We start from the raw sequence: 21,997 nt of genomic DNA, 5'->3' as shown, positions 1-21,997 counted from the left end.
CGTCACGTCCTTTGTAGCGGCGGGTGATTCGAACGGGGCTTGGTGGCGGGTTCCATCCCGCGCGGAGCGGAGCGGACAGGCCCACGGATGGCGGGCGGGGGCCAGAGGCGGCCCCGGTCTGCGGGCGCGGCCCCAGCGGGGAGCAGAGTCCGGGGGGGTGAGTGCGGCCCGGGGTTGTCCGTGGGGTGCTGGTGCGGGGGTCACCCGGGGTGGGGAGTCTGTGTTGTGGGCGGGTCCCCAGCGGGGCGGGGTCTCTGCGGGACACTGGGCACGTGGGGGGCGGGGTCTCTGCGGGACACTGGGCACGCTGCGGGGCGCGGTGGGGGGTGGGGTCTCTGCGGGGCACTGGGCACGCTGCGGGGCACGTGGGGGGCGGGGTCTCTGCGGGGCACTGAGCGCACTGGGGGGGCAGTGGGTATGCTGAGGGGTACTCTGGGGTTGGGGTCTCTTGGGGGCACTGGTATTGGATATTTCCCTTAGGTGGGTTCGGGGCACTAATTTTTCTTAGGGGGATTTCAGGACGAGCAGGATACAAGGAAGAATCGTAGATTAGGTTTGGAAGAGACCTCAGGAGGTCTTCTAGTCCAACCCCCTGTTCAAAGCGGGACCAATCCCCAACTAAATCATCCCAGCCAGGGCTTTGTCAAGCCAGGCGTTAAAAACCTCTAAGGATGGAGATTCCACCACCTCCCTAGGTAACCCATTCCAGTGCTTCACCACCATCCTAGTGAATTAGTGTTTCCCAATATTCAACCTAGGACTCCCCCACTGCAACTTGGGACCATTGTTCCTTGTTCTGTCATCTGCCACCATTGAAAACAGGCAAGCTCCATCCTCTTTGGAACCCCCCTTCAGATATTTGAAGGCTGCTATCAAATCCTCCCTCACTCTTCTTTTCTGCAGACTAAACAAGTCCGGTTCCCTCAGCCTCCTTGTAATTCATGTGCCCCAGACCCCTGATCATTTTTGGTTGCCCTTTGTTGGACTCTCTCCAATTTCTCTGCATCCTTTCTGTAATGGGGGGCCCAAAAGTGGATGCAATACTCCAGATGTGGCTTCACCAGTGCCAAATAGAAGGGAATAATCACTTTCCTCAATCTGCTGACAGTGCTCCTACTCATGCAGCCTAATATGCCATAAGCCTTCTTGGCAACAAGGACACACTGCTGACTCATCCAATGTAATCCCCAAGTCTATTTCTGCAGAACTGCTGCTTAGCCAGTTGGGTCCCCGGTCTGTAGCAGTGCATGGGATTCCTCTCCATGGGAGTGCTGACGGGCTTGGGGAGCAGAATCTGAGGAGGAAATGTTGCTCCCAGGATTTGAGGGCATGTTTCCTGAGAGCTGGGAGGGGGGGTCGCTGGAGGAGCAAGGTGCATGGGAATGTCTCCTCAGGTTAGAGAACTCCTTGGGGTAGGATGCAGGACTGGAGGGTATTTCACAGCTTCCTAATCTCTTATGCCTATAAGAAGGCAAACACTAGGAGGTAGGAAAGTACTGAGAAGCAGTTAAATGTCCCCACATTGGTAGGTTGGATGAAGGGGCTTCCCCATGCAGTGGGAACAACCAACCTTCAAAATTTTTCTCTCACTCACTCAGATGCTGTCTCCCCTCCTCCGAGGCGCAGGTCCGAGAGGATCGCAGGGTCTCCTACCAGGCGTGGTTCTCAGAGGAAACCTTTGGTGGAGAAGAAGATGGTGGGGAGCCCAGTGAGTAATAATGTATCCCTGTTAGTACTAAATGTTCCCAAATCCAGGTGTGGGAGAGTTTGGAGTAGGTTATACCAGTCTCAAAAAGCTCGATTTTCCATCCTGGAGAACTCAACAGGCTGTCAGCCTTAAAGGTCATCCTGAATTGTGCCCTGTGTAGGGGATGCCTTTAGACTGAGAAGTCCTTTGGTGCTCTGATATTATTTGCTCATCCAAGGCACTTTCCAGTCTGGTCTGTTCCTTGCTTGTTTGGATTGTAAGCTCTGCAGGACAGATGTCTTACTCAAGTGGTTTGTTTGTACAGTGGTGAAATTGCTTCTTATTATTGCAAGGCAAAGAGCTGCAAACTTGCAGTATGTGCAAAGGACAAGCCATATCCTCATCCATCCGAGGAAAAGGGATTTAGTTGCAGCATCTTTTAAAAAAACAACAAAAAAAAAAACAGTAAAAAGTGAGTGGATTGGGCAGATGCACAAAAAGTGCAGTGCTTGCCGGTATGAAGGCTGTCTAGAGCAGGGATGGCCAACCTGAGCCTCAGAAGGAGCCAGAATTTACCAATGTACATTGCCAAATAGCCACAGTAATATGTCAGCAGCGCCCCCATCAGCTCCCTGCTCCTAGGACCTCTTGCTCACCAGCAGCCCCACCAATCAGTGCCTGCCCCTCCCTCCCCCCAGCTCCTGATCAGCTGTTGCATGGAATGCAGGAGGCTCAGAGGGGGAGGAGCGAGGCCACGGCAGGCTGAGGGGAGAGGGCGGGAAGGGGTGGAGTGGGGGCAGAGCCAGGGGTTGAGCAGTGAGCACCCTCCGGCACATTGGAAAGTTGGCGCCTGTAGCTCCAGCCCCAGAGTCAGTGCCTATCCAAGGAACCACATACTAACTTCTGAAGAGCCGCATGTGGCTCCGGAGCCACAGATTGGCCACCCCGGTCTAGAGCGTAAGCTCTTTGCACGCTATTGCAGCTTCATAAATAATGCACCTGGATGTGGGTTTAATTGTTGGCACTTTAGAAACCATGTTTAATAGTCAGGACTAACTAGAAGCTTCTTCCATCTAAAAGCCACTCAGTGGCCTGTGTGAGTGAATTGGGTTTCTTAGTCCACCACCACAAATACCTATATTGCTTAACTGACTTACTGGTTGGCAGCCTTGTCAGAGAATTGAACGGGCTGCAGGTGCTGAACTCTTGTTCACTAGAGAAGAGTTGGAGAGGGTAGGCACTGCCCTTATTGTACTTGGGCTGTGGATAGGCAGGGGCAAACATTTTAAGCCCATTGCCCAGCAGGGCCCATTCTGATCAGTTAGGCTCACCTGCATACCAGAGGCTAGAGAGCCTCATTCATTGTTGCATCAAACCCATTACTTCTGTTTGAGCTCCACTGTGTCTTTTAAAAAGACAGCTAGTCTTGAGTTAAAGACTTCAAGTAATGGAAAATCCATCATGCCCCTTGGTAAAACTATTTCAGCGGCACTGGCAATAGCCGTTAGGAACTATCTGCATGCACTCTAACTTCATTAACTGTCTTGGGTGCAGGTGTATTGAACAGTGGAGGAATAAGTTGGAAGAGCTGTGATTGTGATGGGATCTGGGGGGCTGTGGCATTGTTCTTGCCACTAGGCCACACTGTTGCTATGTGGTTCCTACATGCCTCCCTGTACCTTTTGTTTTAGTGGAATGGAGATAGTGGTCATGCATGGAAATATCTGGAGCATGGAGTTGTTAACAAGTGCTGAGAGAAATCTCAGATGTGGTTTGTGTCCAAAGAACTTTACCTTCATGACAGTTGTGACAACTGAGCACTCCCGAGCAGTGATGAATTATCTGACCAAGGTTTCTGGTTTCAACGTGAAATTCACCAATAATCCCTTTTACTATCACTGTTTAGTGTTTGTTCAAGTGCCATGTCTGTCCAGATTCCGCTGAATGTATTTTTAGACTGAGCCACAGCGTGATTTCCTTGCACAAACTGCTCATGAATTTTGGGGGCATAATCTGGCAGAAGGTTTGTCACGTGAGTATCCAGAAGGCAGAGTTGGTCCAATCAAAGGCAAAAAATAGCCACTGCAAGCTGCAGGTCCCTGTTGCTTTCATATTCTGCTCTAATGAAACGCATTAGGATGTCAGTCTAGAACTAGGGTTCTCAAACTGGGGGTCATGACCCCTAAGGGGGTCGTGAGGTGTCAGCTTCCACCCCCAGCCCCATTTTATCTCTAGCATTTATAATAGTGGCTTGCTTGTGACGGGGTCACCAGTATAAAAATTTGGGAACCACAGATCTAAGAGCTAGGAAAACCAGAGACTGTCAATGCTGTCCCAGCACCTAGTCCTGGTCCTGGAATGGCAAGACTAGCTCCTGCATTAACTCCCTTCAAGGAGGTCCCCTGGTTCTCCTAACCTGGCTAAAGACCTCCATCTGTCATCCACAAATGGACAGATTAGTTGAGAGATTCAACAAAACCGTGAAGGCAGCGCTGAAAGATTTGTATCCTTTGATCCCAAGCATTGAGGACCAGCTACTTCCTCCCCTTTCACCCACCGTAAGGGAGATGCTGCAAGCTTCCACCGGGTTCTGTCCCTTCAAACTGTTATTTAATAACAACCTCAAGGGATAATAGATCTCCTGTATGAGAGCTGGGAGGAGCAGGAACTGAGAGCATCCAATATGGCCCAGGATGTTCTCCAGTTCAGGAAGCTCCTCCAATGGCATTTACTCACTAAAACCTGTTGGGGGCCCAGCAAGCACAAGAACGAGTGCATGCCTATAGATCTTCCAACCCAGTGATAGGGCTTGTCTACATCAGAAAGTTGCAGCGCTGGTGAGGGAGTTACAGCGCTGCAACTTTGAAGGTGTACACATCTGCAGGGCATCACCAGCGCTGCAACTCCCTGTTTGCAGCGCTGGCCGTACTCCCGTTTTGTCTCGGGTGTAGAGGATCCAGCGCTGGTGATCCAGCGCTGGTAATCAAATGTAGACACTTACCAGCGCTTTTCTTGACCTCCGTGGAAGGAGGAAGCCTCTGGTAATCAAGCTGATCTCCTTTCCCGGTTTGCTCTCTCGGTCCTGGAACCCCGAGCAAGCAGGTCTCCTTCCCTGCGGTTTGCTGGGTGGCTCCGGGAACGCGAGAGCAAACCGCGGCGAAGCTGGTCTCCTTCCCCGGTTTGCTCTCTCGGTCCCGGAACCCCGAGCAAGCAGGTCTCCTTCCCTGCGGTTTGCAGGGTGGCTCCGGGAACGCGAAAGCAAACCGCGGCGAAGCTGGTCGCCTTTCCCGGTTTGCTCTCGCGTTCCCGGAACCCCCCTTGAAGCCGCCCAACAGCGCTGCAGTGTGGCCACATCTAACACCACTTGCAGCGCTGGTTGCTGTAAGTGTGGCCACTCTGCTGCGCTGGCCCTATACAGCTGTACTAATACAGCTGTAACAACCAGCGCTGCAAAATTTTAGATGTAGACATGGCCATAGTGTAGTTACTACTCCCCAGCACGGAATCCAAGTGACTAGCCAGATGACAAGAGTCTTTTGAAGTGGGCCATCAACTTGGCCCTGTAAACTGTGAGGTCCATCTGCTTGGGAGGTGGAAAGAAACCAGGGTCTACAATTTGAACCTGACAAAGCCTTGGAAAACCAGGGAAGGGATATTGACTACTCCTTACCCACCAGAAGCTGAACTGGGACTTCAGTCATCCATTCACCCAGAGCCAGCACATGTGCAGAGAGATGCTGAACTACCTGAACAAAATGCTCAGGTTTTACTATGGCTGCAGCCTTTCCCTGTGTATTCTCCCCTGCACCCAGCTAGCCCAGCTGATACACCATCTCATCAAGATGGTCCCAAGACAGCAGAATAGAGACCCCACACTCCAGAAAATGTGGGAGACAGTCCAGGAGCTACTGGAACGTTTAGGGTCCGTCAGCTATATCAGTACCACAGATCTTTAAAAAAGGGTATTGGCAAATCCCCTTTCTCTCTCAAACTTCAAGAAAAAGCAGCCTTCTTGACTGACTCCCTTTGGGCTCTTCCACTTCTAGACAATGCCCTTTGGTTTAGACAAAGTGGTAATAATGTTTCAGCATTTAATGGACAAGATGCTCAGGCCTGATCAGCAGTACGATGCTGCATATTTGCACAACGTTGTTATATATAGCAATAACTGGGCCTGCCTGCAACAAGTACAAGCCATTCTCCAGTTCTTGGCTGACGCATGTCTCAGTCAATCAGGCCAAATGCAAATTGGAAAATCAAACTATTACTTACCTGGGTAATAATGTGGGATGAGGCCAATGTAGGCCACTAGGTAGCAAACTGCAGGCAGTGTTGGCCTACCCACTTCCTTGAACAAAGAAACCAGGTAAGAGACTTCCTTGGACTAGTTGGGTATTGCAAGCAATTTGTCCCTTGTGTCGCCATCGTTGCGTCCCCTCTGACGGACCTAATAAAAGGTGGTAATCCAAAGAGGGTCCACTGGAACAGCAATTGTGAGAATGCCTTTAATGTGGCTGTGCTAGGAACCAGTCCTCTTCCTTCCAGATTTTTCAAATGGGTTGATTTTAGAGAAGTAGGCCTGGGTGGCTAACAGCAGGGAACATTTCTGTTCAGCCACAGGCAAACAGCCCAGCAGGAACGGTCATCTCTGAATTTCCCCTAATAAAATCACCCTATTTCAACCAGGTGATCATGAATGATATCACTCTCCTGAGGATAACACAGAGAGATAAAGAGCGGATATTGTTTGAATGCCAGTAAACACCGGGACCATACGCTGTGTTATGCAATGATTCCAGACTATGTGCTACTGGCCTGGCGTGGTAAAATGTCCTACCATGGAGGACGGAATAAGGCTGCAAAGGCTTTGGGAGTACATCCAGGAGAGCTTTATGGACATGTCCCTGGAGGATTTCTGCTCCATCCCAAGACACATTAGCAGACTTTTCCAGTAGCTGTACTGGCCGCAAATGCCAGGGCAAATTAATCGTTAAACACGCTTGCTTTTAAACCATGTATAATATTTACAAAGATACACTCACTAGAGGTCCCTTTTCCGCCTGGCGGGTCCGGGAGCCAGCCTTGGGTGCGTTCAGGGGGTACTGACTCCAGGTCCAGGGTGAGCAACAGTTCCTGGCTGTCGGGGAAAACAGTTTCTCCGCTTGCTTGCTGTGAGCTATCTTCATCCTCCTCATCTTCCTCGTCCCCAAAACCCTCCTCCCTGTTGCATGCTACTCCATTGATGGAGTCAAAGCATGGGGGTGGGGTAGTTGTAGGGTTACCTCCTAGAATGGCATGCAGCTCATCATAGAAGCGGCATGTCTGAGCTCTGACCTGGAGCGGCCGTTTGCCTCTCTGGTTTTTTGGTAGGCTTGCCTCAGCTCCTTAAGTTTCACGCAGCACTGCTGTGGGTCCCTGTTATAACCTCTGTCTTTCATGCCCTTGGAGATTTTTTCAAATGTTTGGGCATTTTGTCTTTTGGAACGGAGTTCTGATAGCACGGATTCCTCTCCCCATACAGAGATCAGATCCTGTACCTCCCGTTCAGTCCATGCTGGGGCTCTTTTGCGATTCTGGGACTGCATGGTCACCTGTGCTGATGAGATCTGCACTCACCTGCAGATTGCCATGCTGGCCAAACAGGAAATGAGATTCAAAAGTTCACGGGCCTTTTCCTGTATACCTGGCCAGTGCATCTGACTTGAGAGTGCTGTCCAGAGCGGTCACAGTGGAGCACTCTGGGATTGCTCCCGGAGGCCAATACTGTCGAATTGCGACCACTCTACCCCACGGTACCCCAAATTTGACCTGGCAAGGTTGATTTCAGCGCTAATCCCCTCGTAGGGGGAGGAGTACATAAATCGATTTTAAAGGCCCTTTAAGTCAGAAAAAATGGCTTCGTCATGTGGACGGGTGCAGGGTTAAATCAATATAACGCTGCTAAATTCGACCTAAACTCGTAGTGTAGACCAGGGCTAAGATATCCCAGAACAATCCTTTGTCTTTAGTCATAAACAAGACATCCCCTGCTGTTTGTTTTATTCTTTAGTTTTCTTCTGTTGTAGATTTCATGGTTTTTCAATTTGCACTTGGCTCAGTCTGCAAACAGGCATACCCTGAGGCATACAATACATAGGAGCATTTCTAAGGTGTGCCACCTCCTGGTGATCTGCCTTAACTCCAAGACCTAAAAAGCATAATTTGTAGTATAGATACATAACTCCTTAAATGTTATCCATACATACATTTCACACTAATTATAACGACAGTGGACTACTGGCTGTCAGCAGAGACCTCACATGCCATCCTTCAGTGAACTATTATACAGATAGCTGACTCAGGGGATCACTGTAAAACCTTATGATCCTCCCTATAATCTCTGCCAGTGGGCACCATGAGTCCTTGAGTCAATCATCCCCCCACCCGCCCCCACACACATTGGTGCAGTAGAGTCAGCCACCAGCTAATCCACATCTCTCTGCGCAGAACCCTCTTGCCTGCACAGTGCATCCAACACTACGCTTTCCTCGCCCTGAATATGTAAAATTTCCATACTGTAATTCTGAAGTGCTGTATTCCAGCATAGAAGTCAGGAGTTGGTATCTTTTTTATTCTGTGAAGCCATACCAATGGAGAGTGGCCTATTAGCATCCTGAATTTTCTGTTAAGTTCTGTTAACTCCTTGATCACCCACACAATTGCACAACTTTCTCTTTCTAGAACGGTGAAATGTCCTGTGTGGGGGTCAGTTTTTTACTTAAAGCAGTAGGATGCTTCTTATTGCCTTTGCTCACTTGCATCAATATAGCCACCAGACCTGTATTGGATGCTTCTGTGCAGAGTTCAAACATCTTGTTAAAGTTTAGACTAGCTTCTCTGACAGAACTCTTTTCACTATTATTAAAATCCTCCTGACAGGCAGAAATCCAAACCACCATGTGAGGCTGGGTCTTCTTGCAGAGGTCTATAATTGCATACGCAAGGTCTCTGAAACCCTCCACAAACCTGAGGTGGTAATTTGCTAAGCCTATAAAAGACTGAACTTGCTTTTTGGTTCAGGGCACAGGCCAGTTAACAATGGATTCCACTTTTAGGGGATCTGGCCCCCTCCAATCCAGTGACCTAGATAAGGGACTTTGACTGCCCAGCCTTACACTTTGATGCTGTAATTGTGAGACCTGTATCTCTGAATTTCTTTTAACCTGTTTATATGCCGTTTGTGCTGCTACCTTTCTGTTGGACCTTTGGACATTGTAGGTAACATCATTAAACCCTTTCTACTACCTCAAAAGGCCCCTCTCATGAGTTTTGCATTTTGTACTTTATTTACAGGGTCTAGCACCAGTGTTAAATCCCCCACATGAAATGATTGATCCCAGGTATTGTGATCAGATCATTCTTTCTGAGCAACCTGGCTTTTAAAAATGAGGCTTTGCTGCGCTATCCCCATCATGGATTTTAAATCCACCCCGAACCCCTGCACATATTCTGTCACCGGTCTCCCCTCTGCTTCAGTGCCACCCTCCCAGGAGTCTCTAATGAGATCCAGGGGACCTCTGACCATTCTATACAGGAGGTCAAATGGGCAAGCTCCATGGACTCTGGGTGCACCTCCTGATATGCAGACAGAGTAACACTACATCCCTGTTTACTTACATTCCTAGCATGGATTTTAGGATCCAGTTGAACCTGTCAATAAATCCATTTGTTTCTGGGTGGGTTTTTTTCCCCACACATTTTTCATAAATCTCCCAAATAGCTGGGATGTGGAATCTGATCCACTATCTGATGAGACCTCTTTTGGAAAGCCCCCCTGCTGAATATGGAGAACTGTGCCTTAGCAACAGTTTCAGCTTCCACATTTGACAGAGCAACTGTTTCTGGATACCTGATGACAAAATCCACCACCAATAATATACATTTTCCCCCTCTGAGTTTGCCTTATGATGGTCATAGCAAGCCTGAAAAATGCTGCTTCAATTGCCAGTAAAGGATGCAAAGGAGCCTGGCAGAGACATTAAGTCACAAGGCTTGCAGTATTCCTCTACTTCATTATGAATATGGGGCCAATAGAAATTTTTCTTAAGCCTTTCGTATGTCTTCTCCATTCCTAAGTGACCAGTGAAAGGGCAGTTTTGGGCTAAGAGCTTTAACTCCACACAATGCTTTGGGGAATGATTATTTGTAGGGCCCCCCTGGGACTTCTGTTTTCTCCAACCAAGCTTCCCTTTAAATCCTTCCCTCTTCTGAAGGCCTCCTGCTGTGCTCTCTATCTGGATCACAACTGAGGGTGGCCTCCCTTATGCTCCCCCAGGAGATGTCTGCTGTTGGTTCTGCAGCAAACTCCATTTCGCTCTTGGTGTACTGAGAGCTGTCTCAGGTAAGAGGACAACGACTCCTCATTTCTCTCCCCTTTAGACACATTGCTGTGTTCTGCTGGCCTCTCACACGCACACGCCTCCCCGCCCCCCACAGCATTTACCTCTGGGACCTTTGGGACACAATACTAATAGCCTTGGCCAGTGATATTCTGTCATTTCCCACCAATACATCAGCCAGTAAATTCTTAAAAACGCCTACGTTCAAAATAACCCTTAAGCCTTCCCACTCTAATTCAGTGGGAGCTAAAGACACACTGGTTCTAAACTGCCCCAAGACCAGGAGTGTTAACTCTTTACCGGGAGCATATCCACCTCCTTAATGACATACCTCCTGAGTAGAAGAGGTGTGAGATTCTCTCTCCTCCCCGGCACATTATACCTTGGCCTCCCTAATACACTCTTTATCTACCTCCAGGAGGTCAGACTGCACAACATTTAACTAGAATCCCCTTTGGCATCACTGAAGGCTCTGAACTGAGGGTAGCTGCATTAACTTAGCTAGATCAGGCATTGTATTTAGACTCCCCATTGTTTGTGCATGTGTTCTAGGGACCCACATAAGAGAAAATACTTTGGACTGTTCCCTCAGGCTGGGATCTGATCATCAGGGTTACTAGGAGGGGTCCTGTACTGGACTTGTGTGTGCTTATTCCCCTCCCCTCTTCTTTTTCCCTAGGAACAAACCAGGGGCTCCCTTTTACCCCAGGCTTTTGCCCTTCCTTTTGGGACTTGTGCTCTAGGAATGGTCTCGCTTACAGGTATAAGTCAGCAGCACTGGCTGCCTCTTCCATGGTTGCTGGTGAAATTTCCTACACCTCTACCCTCACCTCATTGGAGCAGACACCAAAGAACTACGCCTGAGCAAATAGATCTACCAACCGGTGATTGTTTCTCCCCTTTTACTTTTTATCTATTTTCTCCATTTCACCATATATCCTGCCATCCAGTTGTTAGATCTATGGAGTAACTTGAAACCTTCCTAATGCTGACTCCTTAACCCAATCATACAACATAGCATTATTTACATTCACATAATTAAACCAGTTCTCAACCTATTTACCACCGTGAGCCACATATGCAGCTTTCAGTGTGTTATGTGGGCCACATCCACACTATTGCGCTCTATATGGCCTCAGGATGTCACATGGGCTGCAGCTGGGTGCTCATTGGGCTGCAAGCAGCCCACTCGCTGCAGGTTGAGAATGACTGACTGGATTAAAAGTTTATAGGGCTTTGCCAGTCACTTTGGGAGGTAAGATGGCCAAGTCTGTTCAGCAGGGATTTTGTGCACCCTGCCTATCCTTTCAAAGGTGGTCATATTCTTCAGTGGGTCAACAGTTTTCCCCTGTAACTCAGGCAGTTTCTCCCAGCTGGGTGAGCCCAAGGAGGATGACTTGTGGGCTGAGAGTTGTGTTTGGGTAATTCCAGCTTTTTAAGTTTGTGCCTTTCCTTCTCCTTTCCTTTAACTTCTGTGACCTGCTTTCGCTCCTCTGCTTTTTGGCTTTCTCTGCTGCTTCCAGTTTATGATCTCCCTCTTGGCCAGTTCTAACTGGAGGGCTGCCCCTCTGGGACCTGTGCCAGGCTGGTTTCCTAAGCCTGCACCTCTCATTCAACTTCAGGTAATTTCGATGTATGAATCAGTTCTCCATGATGCTTATCATATTGCATGACTAGAGATTTTTATCCCCTCTACTATTTTCCCTGTAGCCTCCAGGCTATGATCTGTGCACAGTTTTTCCAACTGTGATTTGGTATGTTTGGCATGTCTCTGGCTTACTCATCCTGTCCTTTATGTTCTATTTCCCTTACCCCAAATAAATCAATGGAAAACAACAAACCATAACCTTTTTCTTTACCTGTTTCCAAGCCTCCCCAACTTCACAGCCATGGCCAACATAAGCTCTTCCTGGCCCTGCTGTTACTCTACAAGCTCGCAATTGGCACACTCAAGCCCTCTGTGTGGTCTCTCTGGAGTCACCAGCTCCTGTTCCCCTGGACACTCCCGATATTCACAGATTTGCTGCTTTCAAAGAAGCAGTACAGCCCAGCTTACCAGTTCCATCTGAGGCTCACCGCTCTGCTTAACACACAGCACTGAGATATGCTTATAGCGAAATCAAGTATAAATATATTTAACAAACCATAGTAGCAAGTACAAGTATTGGAAACAAATGGTGACATATAAAATAAAATCATGACACACATTCCAGACCCAGACTTAATTAACAAGATACTGTCATGTCTGGTAGAGTACTGCTCACTCAAAATCCTTGCAGAGCTTTTCAGCCAGGCTGGCTGTGACCCTCCTTTCATGAGGCAGCATGCTGTCAGTCTGCCTGCTCCGTCAGTGGTTCTCAGCCAGGTTTCAGGGGGTCTGCCAAAATAAACCAGAGAGCAGGGCTGGCGTTAGACTTGCTGGTGCCCAGGACAAAAAGCTGAAGCCCAAGCCCCGCTGGGGGCTTGAAGCCGAAGCCAGAACAACTTAACTTCAGAGGGCCCCTGTGGTGTGGGGCCCTGAGCTATTGTCCTGCTTGCCACCCCCTAATGCCAACCCTGGCTTTTAATCTACTGGATATGCAGAAAAACAGTAGTTGTGGCACAAGTGGGCTGTGGAATTATTTTTTAGCATGTTGGCGGGGCTCAGAAAGAAAAAGGTTGAGAATCCCTGTGCTAGATGAAAGATTCAGTGTTCCTTTTCACCCTAAGATATCCCAGAACAATCCTTTGTCTTTACTTGTAAACGGGACATCCCCCTGCTCTCTGTCACACTGTGGAAAGATTTCCTCTCTTGTAGATTTCACAATCTTTCAGTGTGTACTTGGCTCAGTAGGCAAAGAGTATACAAATGGCTAGACAGGGAGATAGGTGTTTATCTCCTACCTGAAGGGAACATTTCCAAGGTATGTCATCTTCTGGCGATCTGCCTTAACTCCAAAACCTTCATAGCATAATTTTCAGTGTAGATACGTAACTTCATCAATATCTGTTCATATGTTTTGTAATGATTATGATGGCCAGTGGGCTACCTCATATGCCACCCTTTGGTGTGAACTACTATGCAGCCATCTGACACAGGAAATCCCTGTAAAACACCTACCCCCCGTGCCCTCTGCCAGTTGGCATCACGGGGTCCCTGGGTCACAGGCTGATTCCCAGGAAAGCTGCTTTAAGAGCTTCTGCCACCTGGACCCTCAGGAGAGGTAGAACGACCATCTCTACTTTATCTTTTATACCATTCCTTGCATATACACTCACACCCTTCCTTGGGAAATTGGCAGTAAGAGACAATGGTCCTGCTCTGTCTCTGGCATGCCAAAGAAGTCCGATGGTCCAGATCCCCTGTTACATGATGGTCTGGCCTGTTACAGAGCATGGGGGCTGTCATGAATATTCACACAAATGCCCAGCCTCCCTTGTCCATATCTAACCTCCTCACTCTAATTATGTTGGGGTGTCCTTATCCTATAGATTTGTATAGTAATGGTTTCAACTAATTGTCATATACATCAATTCATTGCCAAGGCCAGTTTGCAGTTAAGCATTTGCCAACATTTTATGCTAAAATATCCAAATCTAGTATCAGTTCAGTGTTCCTGTGGTTAACTGGTATTACGTTGTACAAACTGTCTGCTTTAAGCACAGTATTCCCAGTTCCCCAAACCTCAGGGTCACTGTTGGGCCATTTATCTATAACACACAGTTCATGGGCCTCAAAGCCTTATTATGGTAACTGGGTAAGCTAATGTCTTACAGGAGCCAGGCCTGTAGGTTCCTTGCATTACTGTTAAGTAAAATAAAATGGGCTCAGTGGCCTACAGCTGTGGGTCGTCAAAGATAATTGTGTTCCAGTCTGACCTTTCTTCCCTTGGGCACATCTGTTTCTTTTGTCTTATGCTTGGACTGGAAGCTACGTGAAGCAGGGGGCATTTTTCTAGTTCTGTGTACACCACGTAGGACAGTGGGGTCCCAGGCTCTGCTACAGTGCAAGAACCAATAAGTCTTGTCTCTTTTATCCTCTTTATGCAGCTTCCAGCTCTGGCAGTGAAGCGATCGATCATGGTGAAAAAGATCATGCCCCGAAAACAGCAGGTCTGTGAGTCAAACCTTCCTGTCACTGTTGTTTGTGTAGCACGTGAACTGAAATCTGTTTTGATTATACTCCCCAACCTCAAACCAGCCACAGACCAAGCATCGCTTTCTAGCCTGTAGGATAAGTACAAGAATAAAGAATTAGTTAGCATAAGGTTAGTTACGCGTGTGTGTGTGGGGGGGGGTGCGTGTGTGGTAAAGGAGGCCCCAATTAGCAAGTAAAAGAAGACCATAAAAATAATTAGTATTACTTGTAGTGTGGGAATGTTGTATGGTTTTAAAAGTAACTAAGAAAATAAAGAGCTGCAGTAATAAGACAAAGGAAAACTGTCTTAAAAGAAACAAGCCCAAACCTTCCCACTGTTCTGCTAGTAAGCAAGGGAGGAGGTGGGGAGAGAAGATAAGATTTATAGCCTCCTTTCTCTGCAAGGTCTTTTCTTTCTTATCTGGATTAAGACTTGGAATAAGATCAAGTTGATCTTTAGCTGAAGTCAGTAATGGCAATGACATCGCTTGTTTGATAAAGGGTATAAAAAGTAAACTTTTAGCAGGTTCATTGCTAATACCCTGCCTCACCACGTTGGAACTGACCAATATGGGTCTAAGCATCCCCTGGGTTAAGCCCATTTATAAGTATCTCGATCAAAAGTTCATAAATGTTCTGTTACTGTTTGGATGCAGTAAGTTGCTTACTAGTTAGACTTTTTAGGCACGTTTAGATCAACTGTATAAATATCATTTGGCCTTGGGATTTAATAAAGGAATTTATGGTTAAATTTAGTGTTTGGTGGTTTCTCATATCAATATTAATAATTCCAACACAGCCCATTGAGAAAGGAAAGGCAAAGCTCATTTTGTTTCTGTTTCCAGCTCTGGAACGGAGTGCTCTCTAGCATTTAGAGAAGAGTGGGCTGGGTGGCAGGACACCGACTATTAGTTCTGGTGCTGCAGCAGGTTTTCTGTATCCTATGTTACAGGTGAGGCAAAGAGTGCTTAAATGACTTGGGCAGGATTATGCAAGGCTGTGAATAGGACCTAGGAGTCCTGCTCCCCGGCCTTTTTCTGTACTCGTTAGACGCTGCCTTCCAGAACTGGCAAGAGAACCCAGAAAGCCTGATTTCCAGTCCACTGCTCTGACCATTAGACACAGCCCCCCGCGACCCATTATGAAGCCGAGATGTTTGTATCTGACTTGGAATGAATTCCATCTTTATTCATTTAATGGATGGACTTTAAAAATCAGACTTCAGCAAACTCAGAGAACTGGTAGGTAGGTTCTGTCATGGATCCACAGCTACACCCCGGCTTTTAAACAGTCTCTTGGAAAACCCCCCTTTAGTGTGGCAGATCCCTAAGGAGTCCCACTCCTTTCTTCAGAGTAGGCCATGCAGCCTCACTGCCTCCTAGACTGAGTGTCTGTGCTCCAGCACTTCTGCTCTACATTGTGAGCTGTGCCTAGCAAGTCCAACTGAGAGAGTCTCCTGGTAGAGACTTGTACACTCTTTAGGAACTAGTGCATCTCAGCAGATATTTATTGTAGGTAGGATACAGAATGCAGGAGTCCAGAACAAATCATGCCAAACCAACCTAATTTCCTCCTTTGGAAAGATAATGGGCCTAGTGGATGGGGCAAAGCAACAGATGATATGTTTAGACTTTAGTAAGACTTTTGATACAGTCTCATGTGACATTCTCATAAGCAAATTAAGGAAATATGAAATTATGATAAGTTGGGTGCAAAACTGGTTGAAAGATTGTGTCCAGTTTTTGTTCTCAAAGAGTAGTTATGAATGGTTCACTGTCAAACTGGGAGGGCCTATCTAATGGGGTCCTGCAAAGATCTGTCCTGGGTCAGGTACTATTCAATACTTTATTAATGTCTCAGATAATGAAGTGGAGAATATGCTTATAAAATTTGTGCATGACACTGTGATGGATTGGATCACAGAAATGCCCTTGGGGCTGCCAACTGATGTGCCAAGACTACTACTGTTCCTGCTTTCTTGCCCTGGCAGCTTAGGACTCCAGCACCCAGCCTGGTTTGAGCCAGACCTGCTAGCCTGTTGCAAACCCAGACCCAGGTCTGGACCACATTCCCAAAGCTGCAGACTTAACTGAAAGCAACTTATAGAAGAGTTCCTGTCTTTAACACTCAGATGCCCAACTCCCAATGAGGTCTAAAACCCAAATAAATCCGTTTTACCCTGTATAAAGCTTATATAGGGTAAACTCAAATTGTTTGCCCTCTATAATACTGATCTAGAGGTATGCACAGCTGTTTGCCCCCGCTCCTCCACAGGTATTAATACATACTCTGAGGAAAGATTGAAAAACTTGGGCACGTTTAGTCTTGTGAAAAGAAGTGAGGGGAACTGATAGCAATATTCAAATATATTAAGGGCTGTTATGAAGAGGCCATTGATCAACTGTTTTCCACATTCACTGAAAGCAGGACAAGAAGTAATCGGCTTAATGTGCAGCAAAGGAGATTCAGGTTAGATACTAAGAAAAACTTGCTAACCCTAAGGATAGTTAATAAGTTTCCCAGGGAGGTTGTGGAACCCCTGTTATTGGAGGTTTTTAAAAACAGGTTAGCCAAGCACCAATCAGGAATGTTTACTAGGTTTACTTGGTCCAGCCTCAGCACTGGTGGATGGACTAGATGGCAGATCCCGTCCAACTCTACACTTCTTAGTGTATATTGTACTGCTACTTGTCTGGAGCACTTAATGGCGCAGCTACTGCGTGAGCACCAGTTTAGACTTAAAATATTCCTATTCTGACTGCCACATCTCATAAAGAGATTCTCAACTGTTATAATACAGGAAAAATCAGGAATTTGAGAAACTGGGATGATGTGGATTTTGAAAGCTGTTTTCTAATCTGTGTAGCCCACCTAATAGATCTTAAAGCCAGAGGGACCATTAGATCACCTAGATCGTTATGCAGGCTAGAGAATTTCACCCAGTTACTACTGCATTGAGCCCAACAGCTTGTTTGATATCAAGAGATGGAGAATCCACCACTTCCCTTCAGAGTTTGTTCCAGTGAATCACCTTCTATTTAAAAAAATAAAATAAAAATAAAAGGCGGGGGGGGAGGGGCGGTCATTTCTAATTGGATTGTGTCTGGCTTTAACTTCCAGCCATTGGTTCTTATTCTGCCTTTCTCCTCTAGGCTGCTAAAGAACCCTTTAGTACCTGGGCTTTTTTCCTGGTGAAAGTATTTATATGCCATAATTGAGTCACCTCTTGTTCTTCTTCGAGAAGCGTCCCTATAGGTGCTCTGTGTCTGGATACGTACACGCCTGTGCGCTCTTCACTGGAGATTTTTGTCAACAGTGTCTGTGGGTCTGCACCCCAGATACCCTCGTGTCCATTACAAGAGTATATGGGAGAGATGGACCTGCTTCCACTCCAGTTCCTTCTCAACTGTCTGTGGCTTGAGATGGAGTATCACGGTGTCCGTTAGGAACCACATATGCAGGCCCCAGTACCATCCAGGCTCCCCTCCATTTCCTACCTTTCTGGGAGCTCATCATCTTGGACAGATGGATTCTAGAAGTAATTTCCATAGTCTGTTCCATCCAGTTGAGCTCCTTCCCACTCTCTGTCCCTCTTCAGGGACCCCTTTACCTCCCTCCACAAAGACAAGAGGTACAATCCCTCCTAGTTCTGAGGATGATCTAACCTGTCCCACTGGACTTCATTGGGAAAGGATTCTAGTCTCAGTACTTCCTCGTCCTGAAGAAAAACGGGAATGGGTAGGTGGGTGGAGGAGACCAGTTCTAGACCTCAGGACTTTAAACATCTTCATTAGCTCCCAACAATTCAGTATGACGACCCTAGCAACAATAATTCCCTTTCTGAATCTAGGAGATTAGTTTGGTTTGTTTCCCTCAACCTTATTTTCATGGTGTCATTCATCCCTCACACAAACAATTCCTGTTTTGTGGTAGGCAGGGACGACTGCCAGTATTCTAATCTTCAGCTTCTCCACCATCCCCATCCATGTCCAAGGGTCTTTATCAAGTTCTGTCAGCCACAGCAGCCTATCTTTGCCAGATAGGCATCATCATCTTTTCCTGCCTAGATGACTAGCTCCTGAAAGGCTGCTCACTTGTCAAAGCACAGAGAGTAACCAGCAAGAATGTCTCTGTTCACTTCCTGGGTCTCCACCTCAACATGGAGACGTCTATCCTAACACCCACACAACATATCGATTTAATCTGAGCGACTCTGGACTCCTTCCACCAGAGCATACTTATCCAGGGACAGATTCACCCCGGTATCCAACCTTGTTTCAATAATCCAACACAGTCCACTAACCACTGTGAGGATTTGCCTGAACTTCTGGACCATACGGCAGCCTGTATGTTCACGATTCCCATTTTCAGTGTCTTCAAGCATGGCTGAGAACCATCGATGCCCCCTACAGACACAACCTATCCAAGTGGGCGTCAGTACCTCAGAAGGGCCTTGAGTCTCTGAACTCGTGGAAGGACCTACAAAAAGTGTGCATGGGCGCTCTGTTTGTTTGTACAGCATCCTTCAATGAAGATCATCACCACAGATGACTGTCACATGTTGGGGTACAGACTCCCAAAACCTCACAGTTCAGGGCAAATGGACCACTCAGGAGGCGATCCTCCGTATCAACATATTGGAGCTCAGAACAGCCAGTTACACTTGCCATCACTTCCTACTATACATCAAGGACAACAGCGCAGCCGTGTGTTACATCAATCAGCATGGAGGAGCAAGATCCCAGTCCTTGTGCATCAAAGCCATAAAACTATGGTCCTGGTGCCTATCACATTGCATATAGGTGTGAGCGCTTTTCTGCAGCCCTCCTCTCAGTGTGACTACTTGATGGCTCTGCTTCCTGTAAAATGCTCTTTAGTTCACAATCTCGACTACCTGCTGAATTTAAAAACCAGAGACTTATTGCTGAGCTCCATCAAAGTTTACCTAGCTGCCATCACAGCTTCTCACCTTCCCAGAGAAGGGTTCTCAGTCTTTGCCCCACCCCACCACTACAAGATTTATCAAAGGCCTATTCAACATCTTCCCTCCTATCAAGGAACTAACTCTGCCAAGAGACCTCACTTTACTCCTTGCCTTTTACCTCAACAGGACTAGGCCCATTTCAGGTTTCCCCTGGACTCTTCATCTCTGTTGCAGAACATATTAAGGGACATCCGATCTCCACCCAAAAATTGTCCACGCGGTTTGCAGGCTGTGTTCTATCATGCTATGAGTTTTTAGGGGTTCATTCCACGCTTCAGAAGTTACTGCTTGTATCACCAGGGCTCAATCTACCTTTGTAGCCATTCTCAGAAATATACCCATCTCAGACATCTGCAAAGTCTTTGCCGCACACATTTTACCAGCATTACACTCTTGTGCCCTCTCCCAGGACTGATGCACCCTTTGGTGGTGCTGACCTCCAAGCAATACTGAATCCACTTCCTCGCATTGGGGCCTCATTTTGAGATGTCTCCCTGTGAGTGAGCCACTACCTGCTCTCCTTCTCCTTGGCCTCAGTCTCTTTCTTGGGACTTTTGTGATTGAGAAGGAACTTGAGTGGCCTCAGGTCCGCCCCTCCTTATATACCCTCAAATCTGGGCATAAAGGTCTCTGGGGCGCAAGCGTGGAGCTACGGACACAAACCTCTGGTCAAGAATCTGCGCGTGTCCTGATGTGGAGCATCCCTAGGGGGAGATATCTCGAAGAATTCAAGTTACTATACCAAGTAACTCTTTTTGATAAAGAGCTCAGTCAGTTTAGTTTCTATCCCACTGTAAGGCATCTCCTCCTCCTCAATCATTTTTGTGGCGGATGTGACTTAGAATCATAAATATCAGAATTGGAAGGGTCCTCAGGAGGTCATCTAGTCCAACCCCCTGCTCAGAGCAGGACTAGCCCCCAGACAGATTTTTGCCTCAGTTCCCTAAGTGGCCCCCTCAAGGATTGAACTCACAACCCTGGGTTTAGCAGGCTAATGCCAAACCACTGAGCTATCCCTCCCTTGTTTGGCTGATGTATGTTGCATTAATTTCCCTTTTGCCTTCCAGCCTGCTGTTGCTTTGACTGAAGCAGAACAAATCCCATGCGTAAGTTATTGTAACCTTGAAACATTTGTTTCAATGATTAATCCTTGATTCCTTAAGCTGGTGTGGAGTAAAATGAAAAGTCTCACTGGGGTGATGTGGCATAATTATATACCTGACACCTGTCGAACTACATTCCCTATGTGTTGCTGAGCACATATCTCATCCCAGACACCCACTTCTGAGAGTTAAGAGTGTCAAGTTCTGAACCGAGACATCTGATGTTTGGGAAATGATCTGATTTTTATGAGTGTCCTAACAAGTAGCATTGCGTCTGGTATTTCTAAACACATCATAAGTGTCCATGCTCTGTATATGGATGTCTAGCTGCAGTGTTGTACAAGTGTTTTGTCTTGCTGTGCGCCCCTCCCCTCCCCCCCCCTTGTCCTCCCACAGCCTTTTGGCTACACACTAATTGAATTCATTTGTTCCTCCAAGGTGACTAGTACTGCTTTTACTCCACGGCGCAGCCCTAGGGTAAGTCTCTATGTTCTCTTCTGGGTTTTGCTAGTATATTGGATATTGGGGGAAGAATGGTCCTGGTGACTTAGGGCACTAGTTCACACTTGGCAGACCTTGAACTTTGACAGACCTGCTTTAACTTAAAGTAAATATGGGCTGAGCTACTTCCTTTAGCCAGCCCTGAGACTGGAGTGATGATTGGCCCCACCAGTGAGGGTCGGGGGGCGGCTGGGAGTTCCATAGGTTAGCTGTATTAGTGAGGGAGAAAAAGGGATAAACTCCATCTCCTTTCCTTGCAGATCTCCCAGAATGCAGGAAAGGAAAACTTCCCAGTGGAAAGCAGCGAGGCCAAAGGCTGTGGAAGCACTGATGCTAACCCAGTCTTAGCATCATCTCTCCCTGCCAATGCCTCAGACCTGGTGGAGAAGGCTGCCCTGTCTACAGTTAGCATCACTGCATGTGACTCTCCTCCTCAGGATGAGAGGGATGTGCTAATGTCTAAGAAAGTGCGCCGATCCTACAGCCGCCTGGATGCCTCACCCAGCTTGAACATGTCCACACCCACATTCGCCCATGGCCTGCAGAAGAAGTGCTCACTCTTTGGCTTTGAGAAGCTCCTAGTGCCTGATGCACTAGCAGATGTGTCTCCAGTGGGTAAGGTTTCCCCTGCCCAGGAGACTCCAGTGGAGCCCGATGCCTTGGGCTCCACTAAGGAATGGGACACAAATATTCCTGGCATCTCCTTCCCCAAAGAGAAACGGAAGAAAAGGAGGATCCCCCAGATAGATGTGAGTACTGCCTGCTTGGATGGGAGACCTCAAGGGAATTCTAGTATCACTCAAGTGCTCTAGTTGAGGGATGGGGAAATCTTTGGAGCAGGGACCCCTGCATTCTATTAGCTGCTCTGTATCAATCAGCTTGTGCTTGTTATAATTACAGTTTTTTTGTTGTTTTTACTTCCTCTGCTCTAGAAATCTGAATTGGATGAGTGGGCTGCTCAAATGAATGCACAGTTTGAAGAAGCAGAGCAGTTTGATCTTGTTGTGGAATGAAGCCTCTCCCCCGTAATCTGCATTATTCTTTTGTACATAGAGCTGATGTGTTGTTTTTTCAGTCTAAAAATTAATAAAATAGTTCTGTCTGTGTCTCTCTTTAGAAGTCTGCTCTATAGATTCTGGTATATATTGCTTACTTGGGCTGTCAAGCAATTAAAATTAATCACTCTTATTAAATATCTTGTATTTAAATATGTGTGGCTGTTTTCTA

The 21,997-nt window shown here is 47.1% G+C and overlaps 1 protein-coding gene across 1 annotated transcript; it reads left to right on the top strand.

Moving 5' to 3' along the window:
• Positions 1 to 87: 87 nt before the first annotated feature.
• On the top strand, positions 88 to 21,874 carry CDCA5 (cell division cycle associated 5). Its single transcript, XM_030569671.1, has 7 exons — positions 88 to 157; positions 1,599 to 1,708; positions 14,095 to 14,157; positions 20,234 to 20,272; positions 20,708 to 20,746; positions 21,031 to 21,519; positions 21,703 to 21,874. Exons 1-7 carry the CDS (start codon positions 88 to 90, stop codon positions 21,781 to 21,783), a joined length of 891 nt encoding a protein of 296 aa, XP_030425531.1. The 3' UTR covers positions 21,784 to 21,874.
• Positions 21,875 to 21,997: the final 123 nt, after the last annotated feature.

The sequence above is a fragment of the Gopherus evgoodei genome, chromosome 7 (assembly GCF_007399415.2).
Source record: "Gopherus evgoodei ecotype Sinaloan lineage chromosome 7, rGopEvg1_v1.p, whole genome shotgun sequence".
Classification (NCBI taxonomy): domain Eukaryota; kingdom Metazoa; phylum Chordata; order Testudines; family Testudinidae; genus Gopherus; species Gopherus evgoodei.
The sequence above is the reverse complement of the archived record's forward strand: the minus strand, read 5'-3'. Positions and strand labels throughout refer to the sequence as shown.

Excerpts from the sequence above, each read along its gene's own strand:
- CDCA5 (XM_030569671.1), top strand. The coding sequence starts at position 88 with ATGGCGGGCGGGGGCCAGAGGCGGCCCCGGTCTGCGGGCGCGGCCCCA. Across the intron at positions 158-1,598 it reads GGGGAGCAGAGTCCGGGGGG|ATGCTGTCTCCCCTCCTCCG; the intron begins GTGAGTGCGGCC and ends TCACTCACTCAG. Across the intron at positions 20,273-20,707 it reads AAGCAGAACAAATCCCATGC|GTGACTAGTACTGCTTTTAC; the intron begins GTAAGTTATTGT and ends TGTTCCTCCAAG.